At 34.4% G+C, this 26,116-nt stretch overlaps 1 protein-coding gene across 1 annotated transcript in view; it reads right to left on the bottom strand.

Annotated features, from left to right (window-relative positions):
* The window catches only part of POT1 (protection of telomeres 1), a 73,602-nt gene that overhangs the window by 14,846 nt on the left and 32,640 nt on the right, over nucleotides 1–26,116 (bottom strand). The window contains exons 9-14 of the mRNA XM_032205435.1: nucleotides 15,709–15,999; nucleotides 11,683–11,838; nucleotides 4,345–4,505; nucleotides 3,491–3,579; nucleotides 2,415–2,453; nucleotides 1,870–2,026 (exon numbers count right to left, since the gene is read on the bottom strand). Coding sequence (XP_032061326.1) covers nucleotides 1,870–2,026; nucleotides 2,415–2,453; nucleotides 3,491–3,579; nucleotides 4,345–4,505; nucleotides 11,683–11,838; nucleotides 15,709–15,999 — 893 coding nt within the window. The remainder of the gene's footprint in view (nucleotides 1–1,869; nucleotides 2,027–2,414; nucleotides 2,454–3,490; nucleotides 3,580–4,344; nucleotides 4,506–11,682; nucleotides 11,839–15,708; nucleotides 16,000–26,116) is intronic.

The raw sequence follows: 26,116 nt of genomic DNA, 5'->3' as shown, positions 1-26,116 counted from the left end.
TTGGTGGCTGAGTGATGGAACAGGTTGCCCAGAAAGGCTGCAGAGTCTCCCTCCCTTCCCTACAGAGTCTCCTTGGAAATATTGACGAGCCACATGGACATAGTCTAGGTGGTCATGCCTGAGCAGGGAGGTTGGACCAGATGACCTCCAGAAGATCCTTCCAATCTCAATCATTCTGAGAATATTTTGCTATTTAGAGGCAATCTTTCGAAGTCTGAAAAAACAAAAACACACCTCTCACAAGGGCTTTATGTGTGAAGAATTATAAGCATCTTACTGCAGAAAGTTAAAGGTTCAAACTCACATTGAACTTTGTTCAGTCAAGCTCTCTAGTATATGCCAAAAACAGGAAACAGGAAACAACTTCTTTGCCACAACAGAATATATAAGAATCACATTTCCTTCTCTGGCCTTTTAACTTATTAACTCAAGCTGCAGTATTACATTTCACTGATTCCTTTCACCTGACACACAATGTTGAGAACAGAGAAGCTAAATTTCTGGAAAATCACTGCAAGTAGTCTCATCACTGCTGCAGGATGGTAGCAGTAGCAGCAGTAAGAAATACTCTAACTGAAGCCTTGCAAATCTTTCTGGTTGAAAGTCTGCCCTAATTATAAGGCAAAAAGATGGCAGCAATACGTGAAACAGCAGGAGACTCGAACAGGAATGGAGAATCTAACAAGTCAAGAATTTATATAAAAGTCGAGAAAAATTGTGGGATAAGGATAAAGCTCAAAAGGAACAAACAAAATCCTACCAATTCTACAGGCTTAAACAGAGTTGGCAAGTATATATAAAAAAGTGGCAGAGAGTTGGTAATTATTTCCTTTTTATACTTGGTAATAAAGATCAAGTACTTCTATGTTTTGAAGATGATGAAGCACTACTTCTTACATTAGCAACCAAGATAATGTTATAACAACATCTGACAATAAATATTGTTAAAGGAGCAAGCATATTACTTTGTACCCAAAAGCACCAGGAAAAGCTAGTATGGGCATTTTCTTGTCTCAGTGACTTTCATTTGTAATAAATTTTGATTATACAAAAAAATCCAAAAGTATAGGAGAATGCTAACAGGCCACCACTTAAAGAAGGCAATAGTTTACACCAGTTTAATACAAAGCTGTTTGCTCAGGACTGATGTGAGGCTAACCTACACACACAAAAAAAAAGCGATACAGGATTCGGATGATCATGAATAGCACTAAAATGCGTGTCACTTTATATTTTAATTGAAAATAGACTGTGTCAAACAAACTTTCCCCCATTTTGGAGAGATTACAGTAGAAATGTCTGTTTTTAGGTGAGATCATTTAATCAAACATTATTGATACAATGAGAAACCACATTACAAGGGAAATAACAACCATAAAATTGGTGAGCAAAGTGACTCGAGTCAGAAAAAAGACAAAAATAGTGAGATGAATGTTATTTCCCTGGTATTTTTGGATCAAGAAAAGATGCCTCCTCTGGAAGATTCACTTCTTATCCAAAGACATAATAATGCTGACCATAATTTAGAGACTATGATTCTATGACTATCACACCCTTTTGCACATCCTATTTTAAATCTGCAAGACAGAACCAAGTACTTAAATACAATGTCAGTGTAAGAAATGCTCACTGTCAAACGAACATAAAGAAAAATTGTTTTGAAAGTGCAAAAAGGATCCTGTAACTGCAATCCATCTGATGATTTCAAATTTTCTTATTACCAGTAAGCTTCAAATCTTTGCTCAAAATGAAATACATTTAAATTCAGCTCATTTTACACAAAAAGAAGATAAAAATACACTGAAAATTTAGACATCCTAAAACACATGGAACAATTTCTAAATTACTTTTACTGCGTAAAGCACTTACAAAGAATTGCATTTGGAACAATGAAGTTTAACAGATTGATAGAGCTTCTGGGGTTTAAAAGTTCTCAGCTTTGCTCTAATGCGATATTGTTGAGGAGCTCTGCTGTTCCGAATAGTTTTCAGTTCTGTGTTACTCAAATCCTGATGATCTGTCAATACTGCAAAACAACAAAAAAAGGCCACACGTACCTATTAAACAACATATTTGGAATATGCAGAACAGCCACTGCAAGTATGCATTTTCTCTTAATTCTCTCCTTCTCTTGCCCCTCAAAGTTGCAGCCTCAGTTTTATTAATACAACATGCTACTGCAGCCTTTAAGGTAAGGCTGTGGGACCACGGTGTAGAAACGTAACATTTGGAAATAAGATACCTACATGTTGTATTCCTTTATAAATAAAAACAATTCATAAACTTAGAATCTTATAATAATTCTTACTGTAATATGTAATGGACATTACTTCAACATTTGAGCTGATGTCTCAAAAACAGTTCTTGTTCTTTAGTAGAAATGGATTTTATTTTATCATCAAAATGTTCCTTACCTGTAACAGATAATTGCTGACATCTCTGTGATTCAAGATCTGAAATCAGGAAAAATTTCCTAATTATTTTCCTTCCTTTTCTTTTTTACCATGTGGACATACAAAACCAGATAGACAGACAAACACACAACAAAAAGTTGAACACAGGAAAATGGAAATCCTAATAACCTATGAAAACAATATAACAAGAACAAAGAAAAGCAAATGGGAGACAAATATTAGATGTCAAAACCTAGCATATTTGAGCAGAAATTAGTGTATATATTAAATAGCAATGCTCATTAAAATGAACTTTCTGATTTTTCACAGTGTATAACATGAATGATAACTGCTCATATAAACTGTATTTATCCCTCTGCAATCTTTCTGGACAAGAATCCAGACATTATTCTAAAAAAAATGTATGGACTGCCTGGTCCCTCCTCTGAACAGCCTCTACTACACATACACAGTGCAGTAAATCTGTTCAAAATTCTTTCTAAGTATTGTACTGATGGCTAAGTAATGGAGGATTTTAAAAGCCAGAAGCAAAGATGCAGACTGTGTCCAACCAGCTTTAGAGATTAATTTAATTATTTTTATTCTAAGATAAAAAAAACATTAAAAGAATTAACATAGGATCTGGAGAACATAAGATACTACTTTTCCATGGCACCGTACTTTACAACTCTCCCACTAACACAACTTTTCCACACAATGGATTTGGAAAGTCTCCTCAGCAAGCAGCTGTGTAGTGGCATTTCCAGTGTCTGTCTTTAACAAACCTTCCATTAGAGAGAGGGATTTATTATGACACTCAACTTTATGACCTAACATAGTATGAGTATGACCTAACACAATCTGCATTTAATAATTTATTCACTACCTTCTATGAAAATATTTTTCAATGTATGTGAAAAGCTTCTACTATGAGATAGGACAGCGTAAGGTCAATTTTCAGTCTAATAAATCAAAAGAATTCTCTAACACTTTGTATGTAAAAGTAATATCACACATTTAGAGAAGCAATAACTGTAACCTTATCTTGATCACATATATATATTAGAAGAAGGAAATCAGTTTTCAATTATTCTTACCTGCAATACTGTTATAAGTGCTATCTAATTCCAGCGAAGACATGCTATCCATACTCTGACTGTCTGCCAGTTCCACAGATTCTAAGAATCTAAAAATAGATGGCTACATATATTATAATCTAATAGTCTTTCATGTGTATATATATATTGATATAGATAGAGATATATGAATGAGAGACTATATATATGAAATTTACTGTTTATCAATACACAGGTATAATGTTCAGACATAAGTTCTCCAGCAGAGATATAAAACGCAATTGAATCATAAATTGCAGGACTGCATATTAATGACGCAAGTGATACTCTTTTCCAAAGCACTTCTGGAACTTTAAACACAACATAGTGCCAAAAGAAATTCTATATTCCTGATAAAGCAACAGAGACTTAGCTTTTCCTTGTGTATAAACTTGGTTCAGAAAAGTTTTATATTACATGCTTCATTTTAAACATATTTTAAGACTCACTATTTGCAACTAACATATATGTATATGCTTAGCGTACTAAAGCCAGTTGCTTAACCGTGGCTTTTATCTCTAAAAAAAATGTCACTATAAAACAGAGTAAGTATGTTAGAGTTACTGATTCATTACAGGACTATAAAATAGAAATCTTAATATTCCAGTTGAAAAAAAAATTACCTTTCATTTACTTATCCTCCCAAATACCTATTCTTCAGGTATATGTGGATTATATTCACATATACCTGAATATAATATTATATATTCAGGAATAATGCTAAAGGCATATTCTGTTCCCGAGTTTCTGGTTCTTACATCCATTTACAATTCTAAACTGGTACAGTTGGAATGCCGTTTTCCAGAATCATCTAGGAAAAAAAAAGTAGAACTTACGTTTTTAGTTCTTTAACATCTGGGTGACTTTCTGGTAACACTCCTATTCCTCGACCGTAACAGGTGCCACCATGAAGATGGAATTCTACATGTGAAACATCTTCATTTTTATCACTTGCTTGTTTTGTATGAATACTGTAAATTCTCAGAAAACTTCCAATCTTTAAGAAAAGAAAAAAAAAAAAAGATTTTGTAACACAAAGTTAGCTATTTACTTGGAAAAATTTAGGCCTCATAAAGCTCGCTTCCTGTTTTTAGAGAATCACAGAATAGCTATAAGCTCGGCAGGGACCTCTGGACATCGTCTCACCAGCCACCCTGCTCAAAGCAAAGCAGATTGCTCAGGGTCTTGTCCAGCTGAGTTTTGAATATTTTCAAAGATGGATACTTCAAAACCTCTTGAAGTGACCGGTGTGTTTTCCTTTAACAGCAAAGGCTACATTCAGAACAAGCATAAGTCTTCTTACAAAATCTGATTCTCAAGCAGTCTTAAGAATACAGATCAAGGGAGCCAATGTATTCCTTTCCCGAGGGCACAGTTTGTCTTCTATATTCTCTATGCAACCCTCAAGAGACTAACGTGCTGCAACTTTGCCATGTATGATCATCCTCAGCAATTCACATCATGTCCAGCATGACATGTTATCTCTTTATGTATACAAATACATCTGCTTACAGAGACTTCTCTGTATCTGTAACTGTATCTCACTTATACATTAGGTAACATTTTTTCTATACCAGAACAAAAGGAAATGCATTAGAAATTCAAAGATTTTGAGACATGGATTCCAAAGTCTCACAGATTTCCAGGGAGTACATGGAGTGTGTACTTCCTGTTTTGCTTATTTTGTGTTCTCTGAAGGTTTGGTCAAGTTACACAAACGGACTTACACAAGTCCCTATTCAGAAAGAAGTTAAAGAGTGGTGACCACTGAACATATATTTACAACCTTGTTTTTATTTCTGAATTTCACTCCCTTTATCCCTCTCTATCACCAACTCTGTCCAAAAAACCCCAAACCAGTGTTCTAGAGGTAGATAATCTGGAGACTTCATTATATTGTTAATTTCCCTATGATGTGTCTTAAAAGCCTTTGAATCAAATTTACTAGCACCTAAATAATTTTTTTAAAGTCTAACCTAAAATTCAGTTGATAGATGGTATGCTACATATATTCAATAACCTGGATTTATATTCACCGTAAGTATCTTTTAAATAGCACTATATAAATGATAAATTATTTTAAATGGAATTCCATTAACATTAATATTACAGCAGCCAGTCTGTTAAGACTTATTTCAGCTTTAGCTCTAATTTTAGATATACTAATAGCCAGTGACAGAATAACTTTAAACTGTAGAAACCCAAAAAATCTCTTTCTGTTCCACTTCTGTTGGAAGGGACCTTTTATGGCAGGGGGATTAGATCTAGATCTAATCCCCCTGCCATAAAAGCAAGGACACCTCCCAGTGTACCAGGTTGCTCAAAGCCCCATCTAACCTGGCCTTGAACACCTCCAGGGATGGGGCATCCACAGCTTCTCTGGGCAACCTGTGCCAGTGCCTCACCACCCTCTGAGTGAAGAATTTTCTCCTAATATCTAATCTACATCTCCTATCTTTTAGTTTAAAACCTTTCTCCTTTGTCCTTATTTCTATCTGCCCGTGTAAAGAAAGTGTACATATTAGACTGGATTGGCCAGGTCTTAAGACTATATGTAGATAAACACCTGGATGCACAAAAGGACACAGAGCAGCATGGAATCCTTCTGGAATCTGTATCAAGGAACAGCCTATGACTATATAATGCTGGTATCAAACTGCTTCTTTAAAAAATAATAATGTATGAAAAAGGCAGCATATTTTCAAATTCAGGCACTTGGGACATAAAGTTGCACTTCAGCCAGCACCTATTTTGCTTCTGCCATAGAGCTCCTACCAGAGTTTTAATTATCTGTATGTTAGGGGGCTGCTCATTTTGTCCATTGAAAGCATCTCACTCATTTTACACAACTTACCATACGTGGTTACTGGCAGTATCTTGTATCATCACTCTATATTTGCACAACCACTGAAATTACTTCTGATGGACTGTCAGTCACTAGCAGGCTAGAAATGAGGTGCTTCTGAAGGCCTCATGTTATCTCCCACTCGACAGACAAAAACAGCTAACATTCAGATTATAAAGCACGCAGCACAACATCAGTTTGCTGCACTTTTTTCATATGTTTCCTCTAAATGCTTCAAAAACATTACACCTAGGTTACATCGGTCTTCCCATCTTTACCTTCTATAAGAGATCATTCACTTTTTAGATCTGGAAGGAGATAACCCCCCTTAAGGAGATCCACTCATCTGCTCTAAATCCATTTAAGAACCTTAAGTCCATAAGCATTCTGCAGCAAATAAAGTACTGGACATAACGTATATATGATACTGGATAATATGTATATATCATAGTATCACCACTTGCATTAACTGAATCCATATCTAACCATAAATTCACAGCAACAAAGTGCTTTCTGGAATATGATTCAGTTATGATAATGAACATCCTTTGCAGCTTTTTTTCCCCCCACCCCCAGAAGAGAAGCATTCCTTACAGCTTTATCAATACAATAACGTACAGTATCTCTGTCTATATTCCAAAATGGAACTTTAGGAAAAATTCCTTGAATTTTTTGGGTCCTCCTTTCCTTTCTATTGCCCATCTCCAACAAAGCATGCAAGAAGGCCCACTGATATCAACAGGCCAACTTGCACATTTAGATGGTGGTTAAGAGGCTAAACTGTAGCATTTTTATTTATGTATTTATTTATTCTCTTTTCAGATGCTAAATTTCAATTAAGTATGTTGAATAAACAAAAATGCAAGGGACAGACATTATAAAACTAAATATAACTATGACAAATGCTTTTGGACAAACAGCCTTTTAAGTTCTTAACTATGTTCTGCCTATCAAATAACCTTATGTCAACCTACTTTTTTTTTTTTCTCAAGAGCAATGAGCAGGAAAAATTCTATTAGAATTTAAGTGTTTTTTTTTTCTTTCAAAAACAGTGTGAAAAAAATAAGTATTTAATGTTGCTAACACGTGGTAGAGAAGAGCCAAGAAGGCAAGAATGTAAAATGTTGATTTTGCCTTCTAAAATTGTGTGCTGAAATTCATGCAAAAAGTCCAATGCATTACATGTTTTAGTGCAACACTCAACTTCCCCAAATTTATGATCACTACGAAAACATTGCTTTCTCCATATGCGTTTTCTTAGATCACTTCTGAAAATGTCATTATTTTTATGTATTTTAATATCACTCATAACTGTAATACAGAGATGCATTATAATCAGCATTGCCATATACTGAAAACGTCAGGAAGGTATACATGTCAACATAACAGATCTGACTGTGCAAGACAGACTTGCAATTTCCATAAATTCCTTTGGGAGGCAGCATTGCTTACTCTTTACAATGCTGAACAACTGCTGTGGGTGTTAAGGCTAAATATGCTACTGTATTTCTGTTGTTTACTGAATGCCTGCAGATCAAGTATATACATTATATACTTGACTGAGACAAAATTATAATCTACATTAAAGCAAAAATAACCAACATGATTTACAGAGCCATTATTCAAATTTAGTACAAAAGCAACTCTTGACAGAATTTTATTTATGAACTACCTACCTGCCTCATTCAAAGCAAATTTATTTAAAATTAAATTAAAACAATAACAACACATTTCTGGCAACACCTTAAAATACACTAACATCCTAATTGCAGTACAATTCAAATACGCCTATTTTAAAAACAGATAACAAAAACAAAGAAAATTTTAAGATGTCACAGTTTCCTGTAATTAGACAACTTCAAAATAAAACAACAACACTTTTTAGTATAGCAAATTCTTATAATTACTTCAAAACATAGAGGGTTGCATTCATATTTAATACACTGTCAAGGTAGTTAAATATTTTTGTTTGGACACAAAGACAAGAGCTTGCCTTTATCCACAGGAATCACTTAACCAAACCAATCTATGCTGACTTTTATGCCTATTTTATGTCTGATGTTCAAAGTGATTTATTTGTGGTTATTTTCATACCAGCACTCAAATTTTACTAAGTAAATTCTGCACAACTTTTTGCAAATGACAAAAAGCATTTACACAGTATTTAGGTATGGTCCCAAGGACCTCGGGCTGCACAAGGAATAAAAAAAAGTGCAACGTAAATCCATTTAACAGGTTGGGGGATTTTTGGAGAGTTTGTTTTTTGTTCTTTTTAATTAATACAAGTGAAGAAAATATACACAGGTCAAAGGAATCCTGCATCTCAGCCTGAAAAGTATGAAACTAGATAATACAGCCAAGCAACTTGAAGTTACAGGTTAGAAACATGACTCAGACAGACACTAGTGCTATCAAAAAAAGACTTGAGATTGTGTACAGCTGAAGAACAGGAAATATTCAAATTTTGCACCTGAAGAAATATAACTATAGTAAACGTTGAGACACTAAAGACTAGGACCTTGAGCATGCTCAGGGTTAACTATTTTGATTATACTAACTAGAAAATACACAGTAAAAAAAACACATTATATTAACCCATGAGGGGAACGCACAGTACCACATACCCACTGAATAACTGTACATGAAGGAAATCTCTGACCAGATGTGGACAGCTGGACTCCTACTGTACACTGATGGACCTGTGATGCTCATTGTGGCATTCAGCATCTAGCAAAATACCCCAGATGAATAAATCCATGTCACAAACCTTTTTATTTATTATGTATTTATTTTTTTGAGTTGTATGGCAAGGTTTGAATGAATCCTGAGAACCTCTGGGAAATCTAGAAGAAAGTCTGAATAACAACAAACTGCAACCTACAGGGAGCAACTGTACTCTGGAGAGCTAGCTGCAGGCTGGGGTTCCTACAAAAACAGGAAAGCCTCATGCACCAAGGGTAGTGACAGAAAGAGGGAAATTCTTCAAAAATGAAGTGAACACCATTGTCTGCTTAGTTGTACTTCTGTTTATGTTTTTATGCCTCAGGAAATAATCTATTTCAGAGATGAGATTTCTGAAAATTCTGTTTTCTGCTAAGGCAGCAAATGCTGAAAAGCCACAGTTTTTACCAGGGGAAGAAGGCCAGCAAATATAGGTTGCAAAAAGTCTACTTACAGTTATCAGCTGCAGCATACCTTTGAAATTACTAAGTTCTCTTCATAGAGATTTGTAAATATTATTTGACTGGTGAAAAGGGATAAAATGCTCGCATCTTCAATATTCTCTGGACAGACAACACAAACAAGGAGCTTTTAACAAATGCCTGCAGCACAGGCTAGGATTTGCTATCAATTGACTGTAATAAGTCACCCAGTTTCTCTACACTGTGTAGTGGTTACTCAGAGCTTCCCTGTGTGACCATTTACCTATGGATAAATAAATAAAAAAAAACACAAAAAACACATTTTCAAAATAAGATTTAAGTCTGCCTTTCTTGGTATCAAGGCTGCATAAAGCAGATTGTTCCTACATAAAATATCATTTCAGAGTTGCAACTGTCACTGCAGATAATACATGACAACGTGGGAGTGTAACCTAACAGCTCCTCAACAATTTACAATAAAAAGGCAATTCCAAGCTCCTTTCAAATGTAGAAGAGATGGCTCAAAACCAGCGTGCTTTTATTGTTTCTGAAACCATAAACTGGCAGATCATTTAGTACACAGTTTGTCCACATTCTCCTGGTGTTTACGCTCAGGAAGGTGCACATGCATACACACTCAATTCCCTCCAGTTTAATACTTCCACATAAATGATTTTTTTTTTTTTTTTTAATATTTGCATAACAAGACCCTGTATGAAATAATAAAAATATGCAGATTAATAAGCAGTATTTTAATTAATTCTTAGTGTGACGTGACCTCCACTAGTATTTAAAAATAAACCTTTTATTAAAGCTTCAATTTTATAAGGAGTCCTAAAAATCTAATTATCTTTAGATTTTTCTGTGAAACAAAATTAATTGCACAAAATGCAATGTAAACTCAATAAATCTTTCTGAAGTCTAATTGGTAGGGTATCAGTATTTTTTCTTCAATAACTCTAAGACAATTCACTAAAAAAAGAGAGAGAAAAAAATAAAACTTCTACTGTTTACATGGCTGAAAGTATCACAACTTTGAACATAGCCAGAAGGAGAAAAACACAGCCTGTGATGCTTGGTAGGTCAAGACAGGTTTCTAGACAGTTTCCTTTGACATTAGAACCTCTGCTATGCAACACAGTATCCAACAAATGCACAGATGCTTTACAGTAAGTAAGAAAGGGCATACAGGAAGGAAAGAAATGGAAAGAACTGATGAAGACATCCCATGTAGCACATATTCAACAGGAATTCCTGAATATATATGGGATTCATGATTTTTTTAATTAATTTCATCAATTTTAATGAATATTCATCATTTCCCTCCCTTAATTTTCAAAACATTAATGCTTCATTGGAACATCAGCATTTATGCTTATTGATAGATGAGACCAATTAGCAAAAGAAAAATTCTGGAAGATAACCTGTAAGTAATGAAATAATCCTGTAAGTTTTGTTATGAATTCTTACTTGAAGGAAAGTTACTTTGCTTTCTGTCATTTACTTATGACTGGGCACTATGCATTAAATTGATGTCATATCTGCTGATAGCTCCAGACAACAAATGTCTACCATTTGCATTTATTTTCTGGTAAGCACTACCTTAAAAACAATGCTTGGATACAGAAGTAAAGACATAAGATGAAAGATGTAATTTTTGCTAATTTACTGTATTTAGAAGCAAGATGGCAGTATTGCTGAAGATCAAATGTTTAATTACGTTGTTTTCTCTACGCATAATCAACATTACTGACCCACTAAATGAAGATAGCATTGCAAATTGCAGAAGTTTATAGAACAGATAAAATCCTTTATTGACTTCAGAATTACAGGCCTTTAATGGGACTACAAGTTTAACCCCACTTTATATCATTTAAAAAATACTTCTGAAGCACAGAATACATTTTCTGAATGCATTATGTCCACAGGATAATATATGATACTACAATGTCCGTAAAGAACTGCTTAATTGGGAGATTTTTTTTCATGGAAATTTTAGGGTAATGAGGCTATTTTACACACGAAGGAATTTTGCATTCAAATCAAAGGTATGGGAAATACACTGAAAGATAAAGAATAATATTTGAAACTAATTTAGAGCAGAACAGAATTGATACATCCTCTGAAGTGAGTTTAAGCAGAAAATAGGCCACAAAATGACAGCTAGAAACACCAAACTACATTACCTTGAGTGATTTTGCCAGTTGTACGTGGTTGTCATAAGCTAGAATATCCACTGTTAGATTTCGCAGCCGATGAAGAAGAATTTTTTCTCCTTCCAGGTCTCTTGCTTCTACAGGTATCCTCCATGTTGGGTATGGACATTTTGTGCCATCCCACACCTGCAATGAAAGTCAACCATTTCAATATGCTCAAAAGACTTTAGATTGAGCATTTAAAATAATGTTTTACTTTTTTTTTTTCCTCTGTTGTCTGAATAAAAAGAGTCTAACAATATGAAATCTTAACTCGCGTGTATGTTCTAAAGTTCTTAAATGACTGAAATTAAATTTATAGGGACTTATTTTTTCCTTTACGAAGTATAAAATAACCTCCACACAGAACACAAATGTTAAAAACCTGGTTTTCGTAAAATTAAAAAAAAAAAAGTGTTAGCAAAACCTCAACTGTTTATCCAGCAGATACAACCATTAGAATTTCCTGCATGCATAACTGCCTATATTTAATATTTTAATCATTGCTGGTTTTTTTGAACACTCCAGCTCCAGAATGTGAAACCTCAGTACACAGCACATGCTCCATTAATTACTAATGATTTCCTACATCAGTCTACACTGCTAGTTATGCAGAACAGATCAAAAAAGCATCAGTATTTAACATATACTTAATAACTAGGATTCTAAAAATTGGTGCCCTAAAGCTATGTTTATGACAAACACTTAAGTAGTGAAGTATCAATACAATTATATTTGATCTACCAAAATTATGAAAAAGAAAGATTACCAACAAACAGGTAATAACAGACTTAGCATCTCGCAACCATTATCTTACTACCTAACATTAAACTTTGGGTGCTGGCTCCTTACAATATATTCTGTAAGCTATAGTTTACCAAGTTGGGAATTCCTAAAGATACACTCTTTAAGAATACAAAGATACAAAGGCAACAACAGAAATAATGTTCTGAAATATTAGTACAGAAAAAAAAATCTAGAAGCATTTGAGATTGAGAGACCAAAATGCATTTTGTAGGAACTCATGCATATTGGTCCAACAGAAGCTAATTTTAAGATAGTTCATGATACCACCTCTTTGGTATCATGAAAAAAGCACTGTGGGGGAGGAGGGGTAAAGTGAATACACCAAAGGTTAATTTTTAAAGGGTTTCTACCCCTTTCTGAATGCTTAACTTCTGTGGATCAAAGGACCCAAAGGAAAAGATCTAAGCAGCAGCAAAGCCATATGTAAACGCACCGAGAATAACTCATGGCTGAAACACTCATCCCAAATCAATAGATAAAAGGAAAAACTGTTTACAGCAAAAATGACCCAGAACATCAAATTAACATTCTGAAATAAGAGTGTATTCTGAAGGACCCTGATAATGAGGTGGTACATGCTGCCGCAGATTTAAAAGGGAGAAAAAAAAAAAAAAGCCTATTATTTTCTGATCCTGTACCATGAAATATTTAAAACCACCTTTGAATGAGATGCTACCCGTTGCTTGAATTAGGCAAGCTTTCCTAGAGCTGAGCTATAGAAATACAGATTTAGTGTTTATGAAATTTGGTATTTATATTTTGTATTTACGAAAATAATCACTTTGACAGAATGAAGAACTTTAAGTTTGTCAAATTTCCTATTATTTTTCAACTGGCTTTGACTTATTTGTCCTTCTACACTTAACAGATGGGATCTTACAAAATGATTGAAATAACTTCAATGCGCCTTGTCAAGTCCAAGGTCGACTTATTTAGTTTTAGTCCTTTGCAAGAGGAACTAATGCGGCTGGTGTCAGGGCATTTTTTGGAAGAATTTCTAAGCCTGTAGACTCTCTTGACAAAAAAAGTCCTTAGATAGGTATGTGGTTTTGTCTTTTTAATTACACAAATAAGAACACAGATATGTCAGGAGCTTACCAGCTTCACTCTACTTAAATTGTGGATGAAAATACAGTAGCTATGACTTCCTGTTAATTTCTCTGTATCTGCTAATGCCACAGTTATGAACAGCTATCCCTGTGCCTTCATTCTTTCCAACAATAATCAAATGAACTCTGGATAAGAAACAGCACATAGTTCCATTACTAGCCATTAACAGACTAGTATTACAGAATAGTTAGTGATGACCTCTGATCACCATACAAGATGCTGAAATAGGAGACACATAATGAAGCCTGCTGTCCTGATTCATTAAGTTTCTTCAGCAGAATATGCTAATTGTGTGACTTAGCTTAACACAGACAACTGGTAGACAGAAGGAAAGAATAATAGTAAAGCTCTTAAAAAAATGTATAAATGACAGCAGCATTTCCAGAACGAGGTCTCCATTGGTTTGAAAACAAAATTCTCAGAAAGAGGTAAGCAACTCCTTCCTACCTTTGTAAATTAAGTTATTCAGTCTTCATGCTACGTAAGACTGAGGTGATGTACTATGTCACTTACCAAGTGGAATATTAAAGGTTATGCTATGGGTGATGCACAAAATCACAGGAAGTCATTTTAGTTACGTTTGAAACAATACAACACTACTTACTACTTCGATGATTAAAATCCTCATTACGCTTCACTGTATTACCAACCACTAAAATAAGTGAGAGACTTGGAATGATGTTGCAAATTTAAATCAGTTATAAAATCTAAGAACAGAAATTTAATAGTAAATAATATTTAATGATCAACCCACTTGAGCCAGTGGTGTTTTGTTTCTTTGTTTAGTGAATCAACAAAATAACCAGACTTCTGTCTACAAGTTTTATAAAAGGCTTCTCTTACATCGTGACCAACATTTGATATATAAGGAAAGGACTCTGGCCGGCTTGAAGGGAAGGGAGCAATAGCATATCAATGTTCATCTACTTCCGTTTTTGTAATGCATTTTAATGCAGATTTAAGTATTTAACATTTTCATGTGCTAAATAAAAACACACTGACAAGGAATCAGTATGAGAGAAATTGAACTAGTGCTATTGGATTTCATTAAGCTTTTACTGTCCTGTCTAGACAATCCCCAGCTCCCAAGTTATTCTCATTACTATACAAAATTGACAAAATAGACTTTAGAGCTTACAACACACAAAAGAGGGTAAATAAATATTAATAAGTTAAGAAAGCACTTGCCTCTATCCTTGCAAAGGGTCTTTCACTGCTGAATATATACTTATTAATGAATGACAATGAGTTCACAAAGTTCTGAAATTTTACTGAGTGTCATGACAACCATTTCACAAGAGACAGTTAAATGGAAATACTTTTAACAGCTGCAAAACATGTTATAGGATGACACTTAAGATTTCTTTCTGTGTAGTGATTTCATTGCTCTGCATGAGAAAAAACTTTCCTGCTTTAGTAAAAGAAAAATGCAATGCGCTGTTTCTAAAAATATTGTAGCAACATTTAATGCAGCAGTACCAAGAAATAATGTTATTTTCCATTTTATGACTTTATAACAGGCTGTTCATAACTCACATTTTAACAATCAACTTAAAATACTGAGAAGAGGTGTTTCAGAATAACATCAGGCTGATGCATAGGAAGCTAAACCAGGAAAAATATGGAGATCTAGTTTATATTTAGCTGATGTTAAGGATCACTCCATGGAAGGTACTTTCTGGTTGTGTGGCATTTCAACATTTTGTACTTTCATTAGGCTCTGATCCCCAAAGCGCTTATACATAACTAAAAGAAGTTACCTAGAGCTCAAGAGAATGCTACATACTACATTAATTATATCCTGTAGACCTAGAAAAACAAACAATAATTGCTACTGAATAGAAACAGATTAAAAACTAACAATATTATTAAACTTTAAGAAATCCTGCAATATTTACCTACATGTTTGTGGAAACTACCATACATATTAATGCATCTTAAAACACTCTCTAAAGAAATAAATTTTATGAGCAACTTTAAAAAGAACTAGGATTTCTGTTTTGTTTTTATAGAAATAGAAAAGTAAAGGATCATACATTTTGTTAGCCTCTACATATTTATCCACATAACATTATAACAAATTCAGGAAAATAAATTTACCTTTAGAAGAAAAGAAGATCCATCCACTTTTGCCTTCCCCACCAGCTGGCAAGTGAGATCAAAGAACAGCATTGGTCGAACACCAGACAGTTTTGCTGCTGGTCCAGAGATGGAAAGATTACTGGCTGCCCAAATACGTAATTCTTCTACTGTTTTTTCTTCTTCATCCATGAAAGTGTATGCTTTACTAGAGGTTCGAGGAACTACTGGTGTTCCTACAGTTCCATCAAATGTCAAGGATGCAAATCCTGAACTGGTAATTCCCTGCATCTGTCCATTGTATTCTCTGATCTAGAACAAAACAAAGAAAAAAATGGTCATAATTCACTGCAATATTCTTATGTAATATTCTTATTCACATTTTATCATGTGTATAAAGATTAGTGATCATTTTTGTTCCTGATGCCAGTAAGAAGTTAAAATAAAAACAAAAAAGCAAATGAACACTAACAAGAAAACAGCGTATAAACCAAAAATAAAATCTAACAGTAATAATTCTTTAAGAGACAGACTAATACCTCTACCTGTAAATATAAAGCATTGGTGCAAAGTGTTTTATTCATAAATCTCAAAATCTGTGTGTAAGGAAAACATTAGTATTGCTTTTACCATCAGGGAAACTGAGGCATGAGAAAAAATAATTTTTAAAGGCCTCATAGCAGAGCAATGGCAGAGCAAAGGTGTTACAGATTCCTGTTTTCTGCCTCTCACAATAGATCCAGTTTCCTGATACTAAATAATAGGTATATTTTTCCCAGTTCCAGAAGCTTTTTTTTTTTTTTTTTTTTTTTTTTAAACGAAGTAAGCAGAGACCAGTTTTCATCCCTTTAATTACGGGTATAGCTTTCATAATTGCTCTGATGTATACTGCTTTGCACATGGCAGGTCTCTTGTATCCTGTTGATTTAGCTGTGTATCTGCTGCCATATAAAACACAGAATTCAAAGTCTGAAGCATTTCTTTAAGGATCTAGTCCAGTATTATTGTTCCCTGCACTTAAAAAAATATAAATATCTATTAAAAAATCTACGTATCACAGCACTGCATGATTTAGTATCAAGAAATCTCAAACCTTGATTTTCAACCAGCTGTTTTAACCCACCCTTTTTTAATTAAAATTAGCTGACAAAAAAAAAAGAATAAAAAACAGCAAGTTTTTTTTTTAAATGTAGCTTTTATGAGACAAACTACTTTGTCTCTACCACGCAATTTTCAAATGTTTGAAAAATCCTACAGATTTAAAAATGCAGAATGTGAAAGGTAACGAAAGTTCTAAATGCTGCCAATGATTTAAGACTAAATTTTATAACACACTGAGATTTAAAAAACATGCAAAGAAAACAAACATTGGGAATCCATAAGGAAAGAAGTTCAAGGTTGATAACAGGAACTCTAATCTCTGCTGCTTTGACCTAAACTCTGTCTAGAGGCATAAATGCATTAAGAATCTCAGGCCTGACCAATGGAGCACATCAATTCATAGCTTCTCCTTAACTGTAACTTTGTAAAGATTAGTCTTTTAACCTTTAGGCTTAAATACTGAAAATACAAGAAAGATCAGGAATTAGGACAGAAGTCAGGACAAATTAGGAAAGCACACGGTTTCATAACCAGTTCCTTTCAAGGAATTACCCAAGATCTGGAAAAAAAAAAAAAGTTCCACTATAACACAAAGACATTATCTGTGGCAAATTCATAGATCTACTTTAGTTGCAGCCACTGGCATTATATTCCATAGCTTCTCAAAATAGGTAATATCCAGAGGGGAAGAAAACTCTCTTTCATCAATTTTACTCATTCATCCGTTATCAAACAATACTTCAAGCATATCATTAAGTATCTTGTCTGACATGTCAAATGTTTCTCAAAGTGTTTTTATTTCCTATTTACCTACTTCATTAATTTATTTAATTTCATCATTAATTCATTTCAGTCATCATAAAAATATCTTGACTTTTTTTCTTTGAAAAATTTCTGCCCTGGACCACTAGCCTATACATTTATGAAGGTTCTCAACCTTCCAGGAAAACAGCTCAAGAAACTACTTTGTCTCCCTTGGCTTCCATACTACTTTACATACACTGTTTTCCCCATTTTCCAAATCTTTTAGCTCATATTTTAAGCATTGCTGGGGCTGTGTTTGCACATATCGTACTTCTGGTATCTCCCAGTGCCTTCATTTAATGGCTTTGATATCAGCTGTAATGTTAAGGAAGTTATAAAACAAGAAAGGAAATAAAATATTTAAGAAGGCAAACGTGAAGTGCCACAATGAGAAAATTACCAATGATTTAAAGCAAAACCAAATGTACTTAGGTATGTGTACATGGAGAAGCCACTGAGTGGCCTCAAAGATAAAGAGCATTCAACAACATTACTTAGTGAACAACAGAAAAAACAAAAAAGTAAATGTCAAATGTGTTAGAAAGTACTTCAAAGCTAGCACATTGTCAGACCCATAGAACAGTTGATTGTCAACAGAAATTCTCTGAACTTGTCCTTTAAAAATTAATCATTGTGAAAGTGAGGAGAAATCACTGGAGTGCAGATGAACAAAATTCATAGACAAAGATTGATTCATTATGGCACCCCAAGTAAATTTCAGATTAAGTTAAGCAGTGATACTGTTAATAAGTTATATTTTCCACACACAATTTTCAAACAAATTTAACTTAGGGAACAGAAATAATCTGAGACTTTTGTATAAAATGACAACCTCCCCCTCACCCCCAGTAGGTACTGTGTCATTTCTAGAGGCCTTTAGAATTTGTTTTATTTTTTCAAAGATGGGATGGAGCAGAAAGATATCACTCAAAAAATTCCATGAGATTGATGGCAGCAATAAATAAAGTTTGCTAAACAAAAGTGTCTTCTGAGACAGTAACAGAGCTGATACAGGTTATAAACATCCCTGTCAAATACATATCTCCTCTCAGCTGCACAATCAGTTTATATGAGATCCTAGTGAAAGTGAGCAACGTCACCTATACATAATATACCTGCAAGAATTACATTGCTGTGGTGAGCAACTTATTGCCCTCAGTTAAACACATGTTTATACGCACATGCCATTCTGTGATGCAAGCAGGAGCCTGCTGACATATAAGGAAGATAACTTACACAAGTAAGTGCTGACAAAAGAAAATATGACACCTTCTCAGAGTCAAATCACAAATCTTCAGCAGCAAAAGCTTTATGAAGGTCTAGACAGGACTACAGGTGGCTGTACTAAAAAGACCACAGATACTGTGCAAGTACACTCCAGTCACAGAAACAGAAATTTTGGTTGGAAAGGACCTCAGGAGGTCAAGTCCCACCTTTTTCCCAGGTCAACACCATTGTCAGCACTGTGTTGAGTCAGGATTTGGCTAATTGAGTCTTGAAAAATTTCAGGTATGGAGATTCCACAGCCTCCCTAGGACACCTAGACCTCCCTAGATCACTCTTTTAGTCAGCAATCATCTGTCAAAACACTCCCTTTGCCATCCTAGGACTTGACAACTCAAGATCTGTAAAGTTTCCTAGCATGGATTATGATATATTTTGACTGTATTGAATGTTAAAAAAAGATCTGTAGGAATTTGGGAAAAAACACCTGCACATGAATTACATTTCAAGTGAAACTCCATACAAAAAAAAAGAAAGACAGGACCTTGGCATATGTACACAAGGAGAACCACAAAGTTACGATTTGTTCTTAATAAATGATGGCTATGAAAAAGGATTTGTTGCTAGACATGGATACAAATTTTACCTTATGCCAGGTACTGAAGGTGCCAAGCCCCAAATGGATGACACACTTCAATTCCCCCCATCCACTCAACACTTTATGTAAAGTTTGAGATCACTGCACTTAAACTCGAAAAATGGTTTAGAACAGCTGGAGCAGAGACTTGATGGAAAAGCAAACAAGAAAAATATATAGCTTCCATTGTGTCACAACAAAAAAGTTATTCCACTTATGTATTTAGCCTATTTATAGAATTATAGAATAACTCAGGTTGGAAAAGACCTCTAAGATCATCTAACACAGCTTTTAACCCAGTACTGAAGTGTACCACTAAACCATGCTACTAACTTTCAAATTTACACCTTTCTTGAAGGCCTCCAGGGATGGTGACTCAACCACTTCCCTGGGAAGCCTACTCCAATGCTGCATAACCCTTTCAGTGAAGAAATTTCTCCCAATTCCCAACCTAAACCTCTCCTGACGTAACTTGAGGCCATTTGCCCTCATCTTATCACTTGGTGCTTGGGAGAAAAGCCCAAGACCTGTTTGAATTCAACTACAGAGTTCACCCAATGAGTACTGCTTCCTGGGTTATAAACAAAGGTTGCTTTCTCCTGTTAAATGTTATTATCTTACCTGTAGTACTAAATCCCAAAAGAATTTTCTTAAAATCTTTTAGGGTATGAAAAGCCTCAACAATTTAATTCCAAAATTGGCTTTCTATTAAATCTATTAAAACTGGGAGTTACTCCCTTGTACTATAGACTTCTTAGACAAAAATCAAAGTCTTATATCTATGATGATCTGTCAGTCTCAGGACTGTTACCACAGAGTACAGGACATCATATGTCCAGCATCACCTACAAGGATATTGATAACTAATCCCATCACTTTGTTCCTGTTCTAAAACTTATGAAATTTTTGAGCTTTATTAGGAATTGCAAAGGGCAGGAAGAGTCTAAAAATTTAGCATATGACCTTTGGACATGTTTCTCACTAGCCTACTTCAGACTTGGGAACATCAGAATGACTTCAGTCCTACAATTTTTAAAACTAATCTGTAAACTTAAGCTTAAAGCATGGAAGCATGAAATATTTGCTTTCCATTCTGAGACTCATACAGTGCATAACAATGGGATGGGATGGAGTAGGAAGAACAAGAGCACACCCATGGAAGACACACTTCCAAGCTCCAATAAAGTTGCTGATCGAGCATTTGAATGATATATAAATCCCACACTGGAACATGCAAATAGGCATGTACTACAAAACCAAAAAAATAACAATTCCTTAAACTTGTTACTAATTTAATAAACTTATTACTCAAGACTATACTAGACAACTGAACCTGCATCTTAACACCAAATAAGATCCAGACATTAATTTCTTCATAAAAATTTTCAAGTTGTTACTGATTCCATTTATACGAAAAACCGTGTCCTGTCAGAGAGGCACCCAAGTGAATTTTGAGTATTTCCTTAAAGTTTGTAATGGTTTTCTCACATTAAGCGTAGTCATCACAGTCTAACCAAGTTTGGATAATATGGTGTGTTGATTACATTTTCTCATATTTTAATAACGTAACTCTAGTACACATGTACCTCCAGTTGTATTGAGAGAGAGGTAGCAATAGAACAGAAACAATTTGAAATAACTCAATAAATAATCTGTATCCTCATTTAAATTAAACCAGCTTGAACATGTTTAAATATAACAACAAGAAAATGAGTTACAAAAACTGCAGGCACCATTCTATGAGAAGTAAGGGAAGTCCTAAGGAAGCAAAATAAATTTTAATGAAGATACATAATTATAATCCTAATATCCTAATTATATAAATATAATTATCTTCTCCTGTTCCAGAGAACTCATGTGCTCAAAATATGATTATCAGAAATTTCTGCAGTAACGAAACACAAATTAAAGAAAACAATTAACAATACTTTGTGTGTTTCATTTACCGTTTCACACGTACACATAATAATTTTTGTGAACAAAAACTGTATACACAAATAATAAATTAAATATTTAAACTAGCTGAAATATTTTCTGTTTTGATAATCACTTTAAAAAACAGCAGGCATTGTGATACTGCTTTAGAAATATTCCTCAGAGAAGGTGGCACAGCATATTTGAGAAAACTCTGGTAAAGCAATAAATTAATGTATTTTGGAAATTTTCCAACATACTTAATATATGATTAGGTAACTTGAAAAAATTTTAGAAAACATGCAAAATTCTAAGACATGTAATTGTTGAAGAACTCTATCACTGTCTACAGTTAATACTTCTTGATGTTACTTACTATAGGACAAATACTTGTTTTTTAATTTAACCTTCAACAAAACTTCAAAGTGAATTGAATGCATTACATAATTTTTGAAAGGAAGCCAAAAGCAAGAATAATACTGATATTTCCGAGAAAATGTTCATTTTCCAGCATTAAAAATAAATTCACAATCGCTTACTAAAAATTTAAATTATTTCCACTCCTCAGAGCAAGAATTTGATACCTGGATGTCAATGTCTCAAGCAATATGTTCTTTAACACATCCATTTTAGCAAAAAGTCTCATTTGTCAAAATTGCTGTATTTGAACAGTATTTCCTCAGAAGGCATTAAGAGTCTGGCAGCAAAATTCTCCCTAAGTTTCAAATAGCTTCAGATTTTCCCCTCTATCACTACACTTATCAACCTGGCAGCTATGGCCAGAGCCATCTAGGAACAAGGAGCAAACCGTGCCCCTCTGTCAGTGCTTTCCATATTGTACCAGACAGCAAGATAAAGAACCAACTTTAATGGGGCAAACGCAATTAAACTAAAGGAAGGAGTGCTTTGAGACATGGAAACCTCTAGCTCAGCGCAGAAGTAAGACTGCTCCTGGAAATAATGGCAGACTGGTTTAAAAAACAGGGCAAATAACAGAGACAGGACAGAACCAGTAGGGGTGATGATACCACATTCTGTTAGCCTATATTTTATAGAACATTTTCCTATGCAGTACATGACTTGATAGGTGCAGTGGTGATGAATTAGTGCTGTGTAATGAAGAAGCTGCCATCCTTAAGAATCCTGCTTCATTTGTTGCAGCAACTGGAGCCTAAGTACAAAACAAGCCAAGGAATTAAAGTAAAGGAAGATAATAGTAGTAATATTATGACAAAAAGTGGAGAATTGAGACTTTGATCCTTGTCATTGCATTATGCTAAGGAAGTGACATAAGCAAAGTTTATAATGAAAGGTCACTTGTTTGGTGTTCATCTTCCAAGCTTTCAACTTGAATCACACAGACTCTGAGTAGTAGAAGCACTGTGCACTGATTGCTGAATTAGATGTCAATGAATACAATATTTCGAAAACGTGAAGTGCTCGACAATGGTCTGTATTCTGGAAAGAGTCAGCAGAACACATCCCAGACAGCAACTCCGTAGGACAACTGAAGCACAGCAAACTGAACAAGATGAACACCTAAACGAGAGTGTGCTTCATTTCAATCTCACTTTTGTCCAATCCACAAACATTAAATTAGAAGTAAAGTATCAATTCACTTCACTCGGAGTGTGGAAATAAATTCTTATTTGAGAATCACTCAGAGGTAATAAGCAATACTAGAGAAAAGTCAAAGAGGAAATGAACACTTCTATCATCATGACAGGGTTTGTCTAACACAGAGAAGGCAGAACACAAGCCAAAACTGCAAGTCAAGTGAAGATAAATAAAATATTGCAGATTTCGTCAGTTAACAGCTGGATGCCTCTTCCCTCTAACAACTTAAGTATTAGGTATTAAGTCTAAAATATTAAAAGCATCCATAGTGAACCAGGAAAAAAAAAAAAAAAAAAAAAGAAAGAAATCCACTTGAGACAATTCCTTCCTTGCCAAAAATTAAAGAGGAACTAGACAATTAGTTCACAGGCTTCAGTTTTATGGTAAATGGCAAAAGAAATCCCCAGACTGTCATCTCTGCAGAGCATTGACTGTGGTTGAAGGCCGGCCCAAATACAGTACTGTAATTCAGTAAGTATTACAATTCACGAGACATCATCGTAAGAGGTCTTAAAAATGCATTTCAAGAAATATTAACAGAAATGTAATTAAAACTGGAGAATTAATCCTGTTACCAAGACACTTTAAAATTTTCATTGTATGGAACAAATACCGAGCAAATAAAATGACTCTAACCACTCTTACCACAATAATCCTAACAGAATATTCTCCTTTAAGTTATTATTAGCTCTGAACCATAGGACCTTGCCAACACCTGCGTTACTATGAAAAGAAGTTATTCATTAGCAGCTGAGAGTGTAGCAGGGAGCAGTCATTTATAAAACGTGTTTGCTATCCATGTCAACTGCTTGGGAGTCTCTCAAAGCATATCTGGGACACGGAAATGAGAATACACACTGTAAGGACTATATATAAATAAATATATATATATATATATATATGTATATATTTCTTATATATATGTGTGTGTGTATATATTATATGTATATCTGTCCTCACTGGTAAGCACAGTTCTGACAGGCTATGGCCTCTGGTACCCTCGATTGCTTTTCTTTCAGCAAACTAAGAGAGGGTGATAAGGCTTGAAGACAAATGGAGAAGAGAGTGAATGAGGAATTGCAGACATTGTACTTAGAGGTCTAATTAGAGTTAATTTTTTTTTTTTTTTTAATTGAAAACTGTGTTGCACAGTAATCACACATCCAGTTACATTAACCTCTTCCACTTCACTCCCAACACCAGGCACCAAGCTTCTGCACCAGCTTTTTATCTGTTCAGATCAGGTAACAGAACTTGCAAAGTAACTCTTTGTTAGGCTGGTGTAGTCAACCCCCTCCAGAAAAAGACACCTATTTAAACTAAGTGACTGTTGATTAAGATCATTTTAAGTTAGAAAGTAGTCAGACAATCTGTTAGCTTACACATCTGAGGGGATATGGATTGTAGGCAGCTGGAAGTGTTAGGGCTGGAAATCACTTAAACATCTCAGCTACAATGGAAAAGAAATGCAGGGGGAACATTAACTGACCTTGGAACATATCTTTAAATACTAAAACAGTCTTGAACAATGATGAAGTACAAGTTTAGAAGCATTTTAGAATGATCCTCAAAAATTTGCTCCTGAATCGGGTAAACAGTGAAGCTCTCTCTTACATCTGCTTTATCAATAGCTTGTACTAGCAAGTTTACATGAAAGATAAATAGCGGAAGTGAGACACTATTAGCCTTCCATGACAGAGATGCATGCATAACTTCCCTGAAGGTGGAAGTTTTTAAACCTATAGTCCCCACATCTCAAAAATAATCCATTATTAACCTACCACACAGGTGCAACTTTTCAATTATTTTAAGCAGCCTCCTTTCTACTTTCTCCTTTTTTCCATATGTATAAATATATATACATATATAAATATATATATATAAGTGTGTCTTGACTTCAGAAGCAAGAAACGTACTGGTGGAGGTAGAAACATGTCTTTGTAATGCTCATCCTATGAGATTCAGAAAGAATTTGAAATTAACTGTAACACTTTTCTGTCTGAAGTCAAAATCAATGAACTTTCAAGACTGGCAACATACCTCAAGTACTGGATAAGCAACACAAGATTCAAAATCTAAATATAGCTTAATTCCACTCTAATTATATACATACATGACTTTAAGGAAGATTAATACTAAGCCAGAAGGGGTTAGCTAGTTTCTCTCTCAATTGTAAGTATTTATGATATACATTAAATAACGAAGTCTCAAAATTGAAGACTGTTTCTGAAACTTAGCAAGGTCTTTCTAATAATCTCAATGGCACAAATCTCCATCACTGGATAAACCTTGCCACTTTTTAAGTTTATTGCTTTTTTTTTTTTCTTTGGTCTGCTACAGCACATCAAAACTCACATACAGGTACTAGTGATCTTTATCCCTTTCATCACTATTTTGTACAGTCCTAAATTGCCTCTAGAGTGTTTGAATATGTTTTGTTTGTTTGTTGTAAAAAAGATCTTTTTAAGGACATTTACTCCTTTCTGATAGATTTATTTTAAGTACAACAAAAAAGATAATTACGTATGATTATCTTGTATTTTAGTATGTAACATGATAAAATTTGCTATCTTTGCAAAAAAAACTCTTAATTTTTTTACTACATATGGTCCAGCATTACAAGATTAGCAGTCAGTGTCTCTGTACTGCAGTTCCTCTTTATAGACATAAGAAAAATATCCATCAGAAGCAGTATAAGGGCTATTGACACAGTTTTCTTCAGGGACATTGATACAGTTAAATACTAGGTAAAGCACACAAACAAAGGAGCAGCTGGAAACGGGACACTACATCCCACTCACTTATATTACACTTAACTCCGCAGCTGATCTAAAAACTGTTCCATGACAGAAGCTCTGAAGTAATCTCTCAAATAATTCCATAATTTGAAGAGAAGTGAATTGTACATATGTTTATGTCAGTTAAATTCTGTCCATCTCTAAGTACTGGAGCTAAACTAGCTAAACAAATATTCAAACAAAAAGATTATTATTTTGGAGTTGACATAACCACATAGTCACCTCTAGCGCATTTATTTTTATTTTTTTAAAGAGGGATACCAGATTAGTGCTTCTTTGTCGCTGCTGTTGTTCTAAAATTTGACAGTTGATTTCCAGTTTTGGTCCCTACCAC

This window comes from Aythya fuligula, chromosome 1 (genome assembly GCF_009819795.1).
Source record: "Aythya fuligula isolate bAytFul2 chromosome 1, bAytFul2.pri, whole genome shotgun sequence".
NCBI lineage: Eukaryota > Metazoa > Chordata > Aves > Anseriformes > Anatidae > Aythya > Aythya fuligula.
The sequence above is the reverse complement of the archived record's forward strand: the minus strand, read 5'-3'. Positions and strand labels throughout refer to the sequence as shown.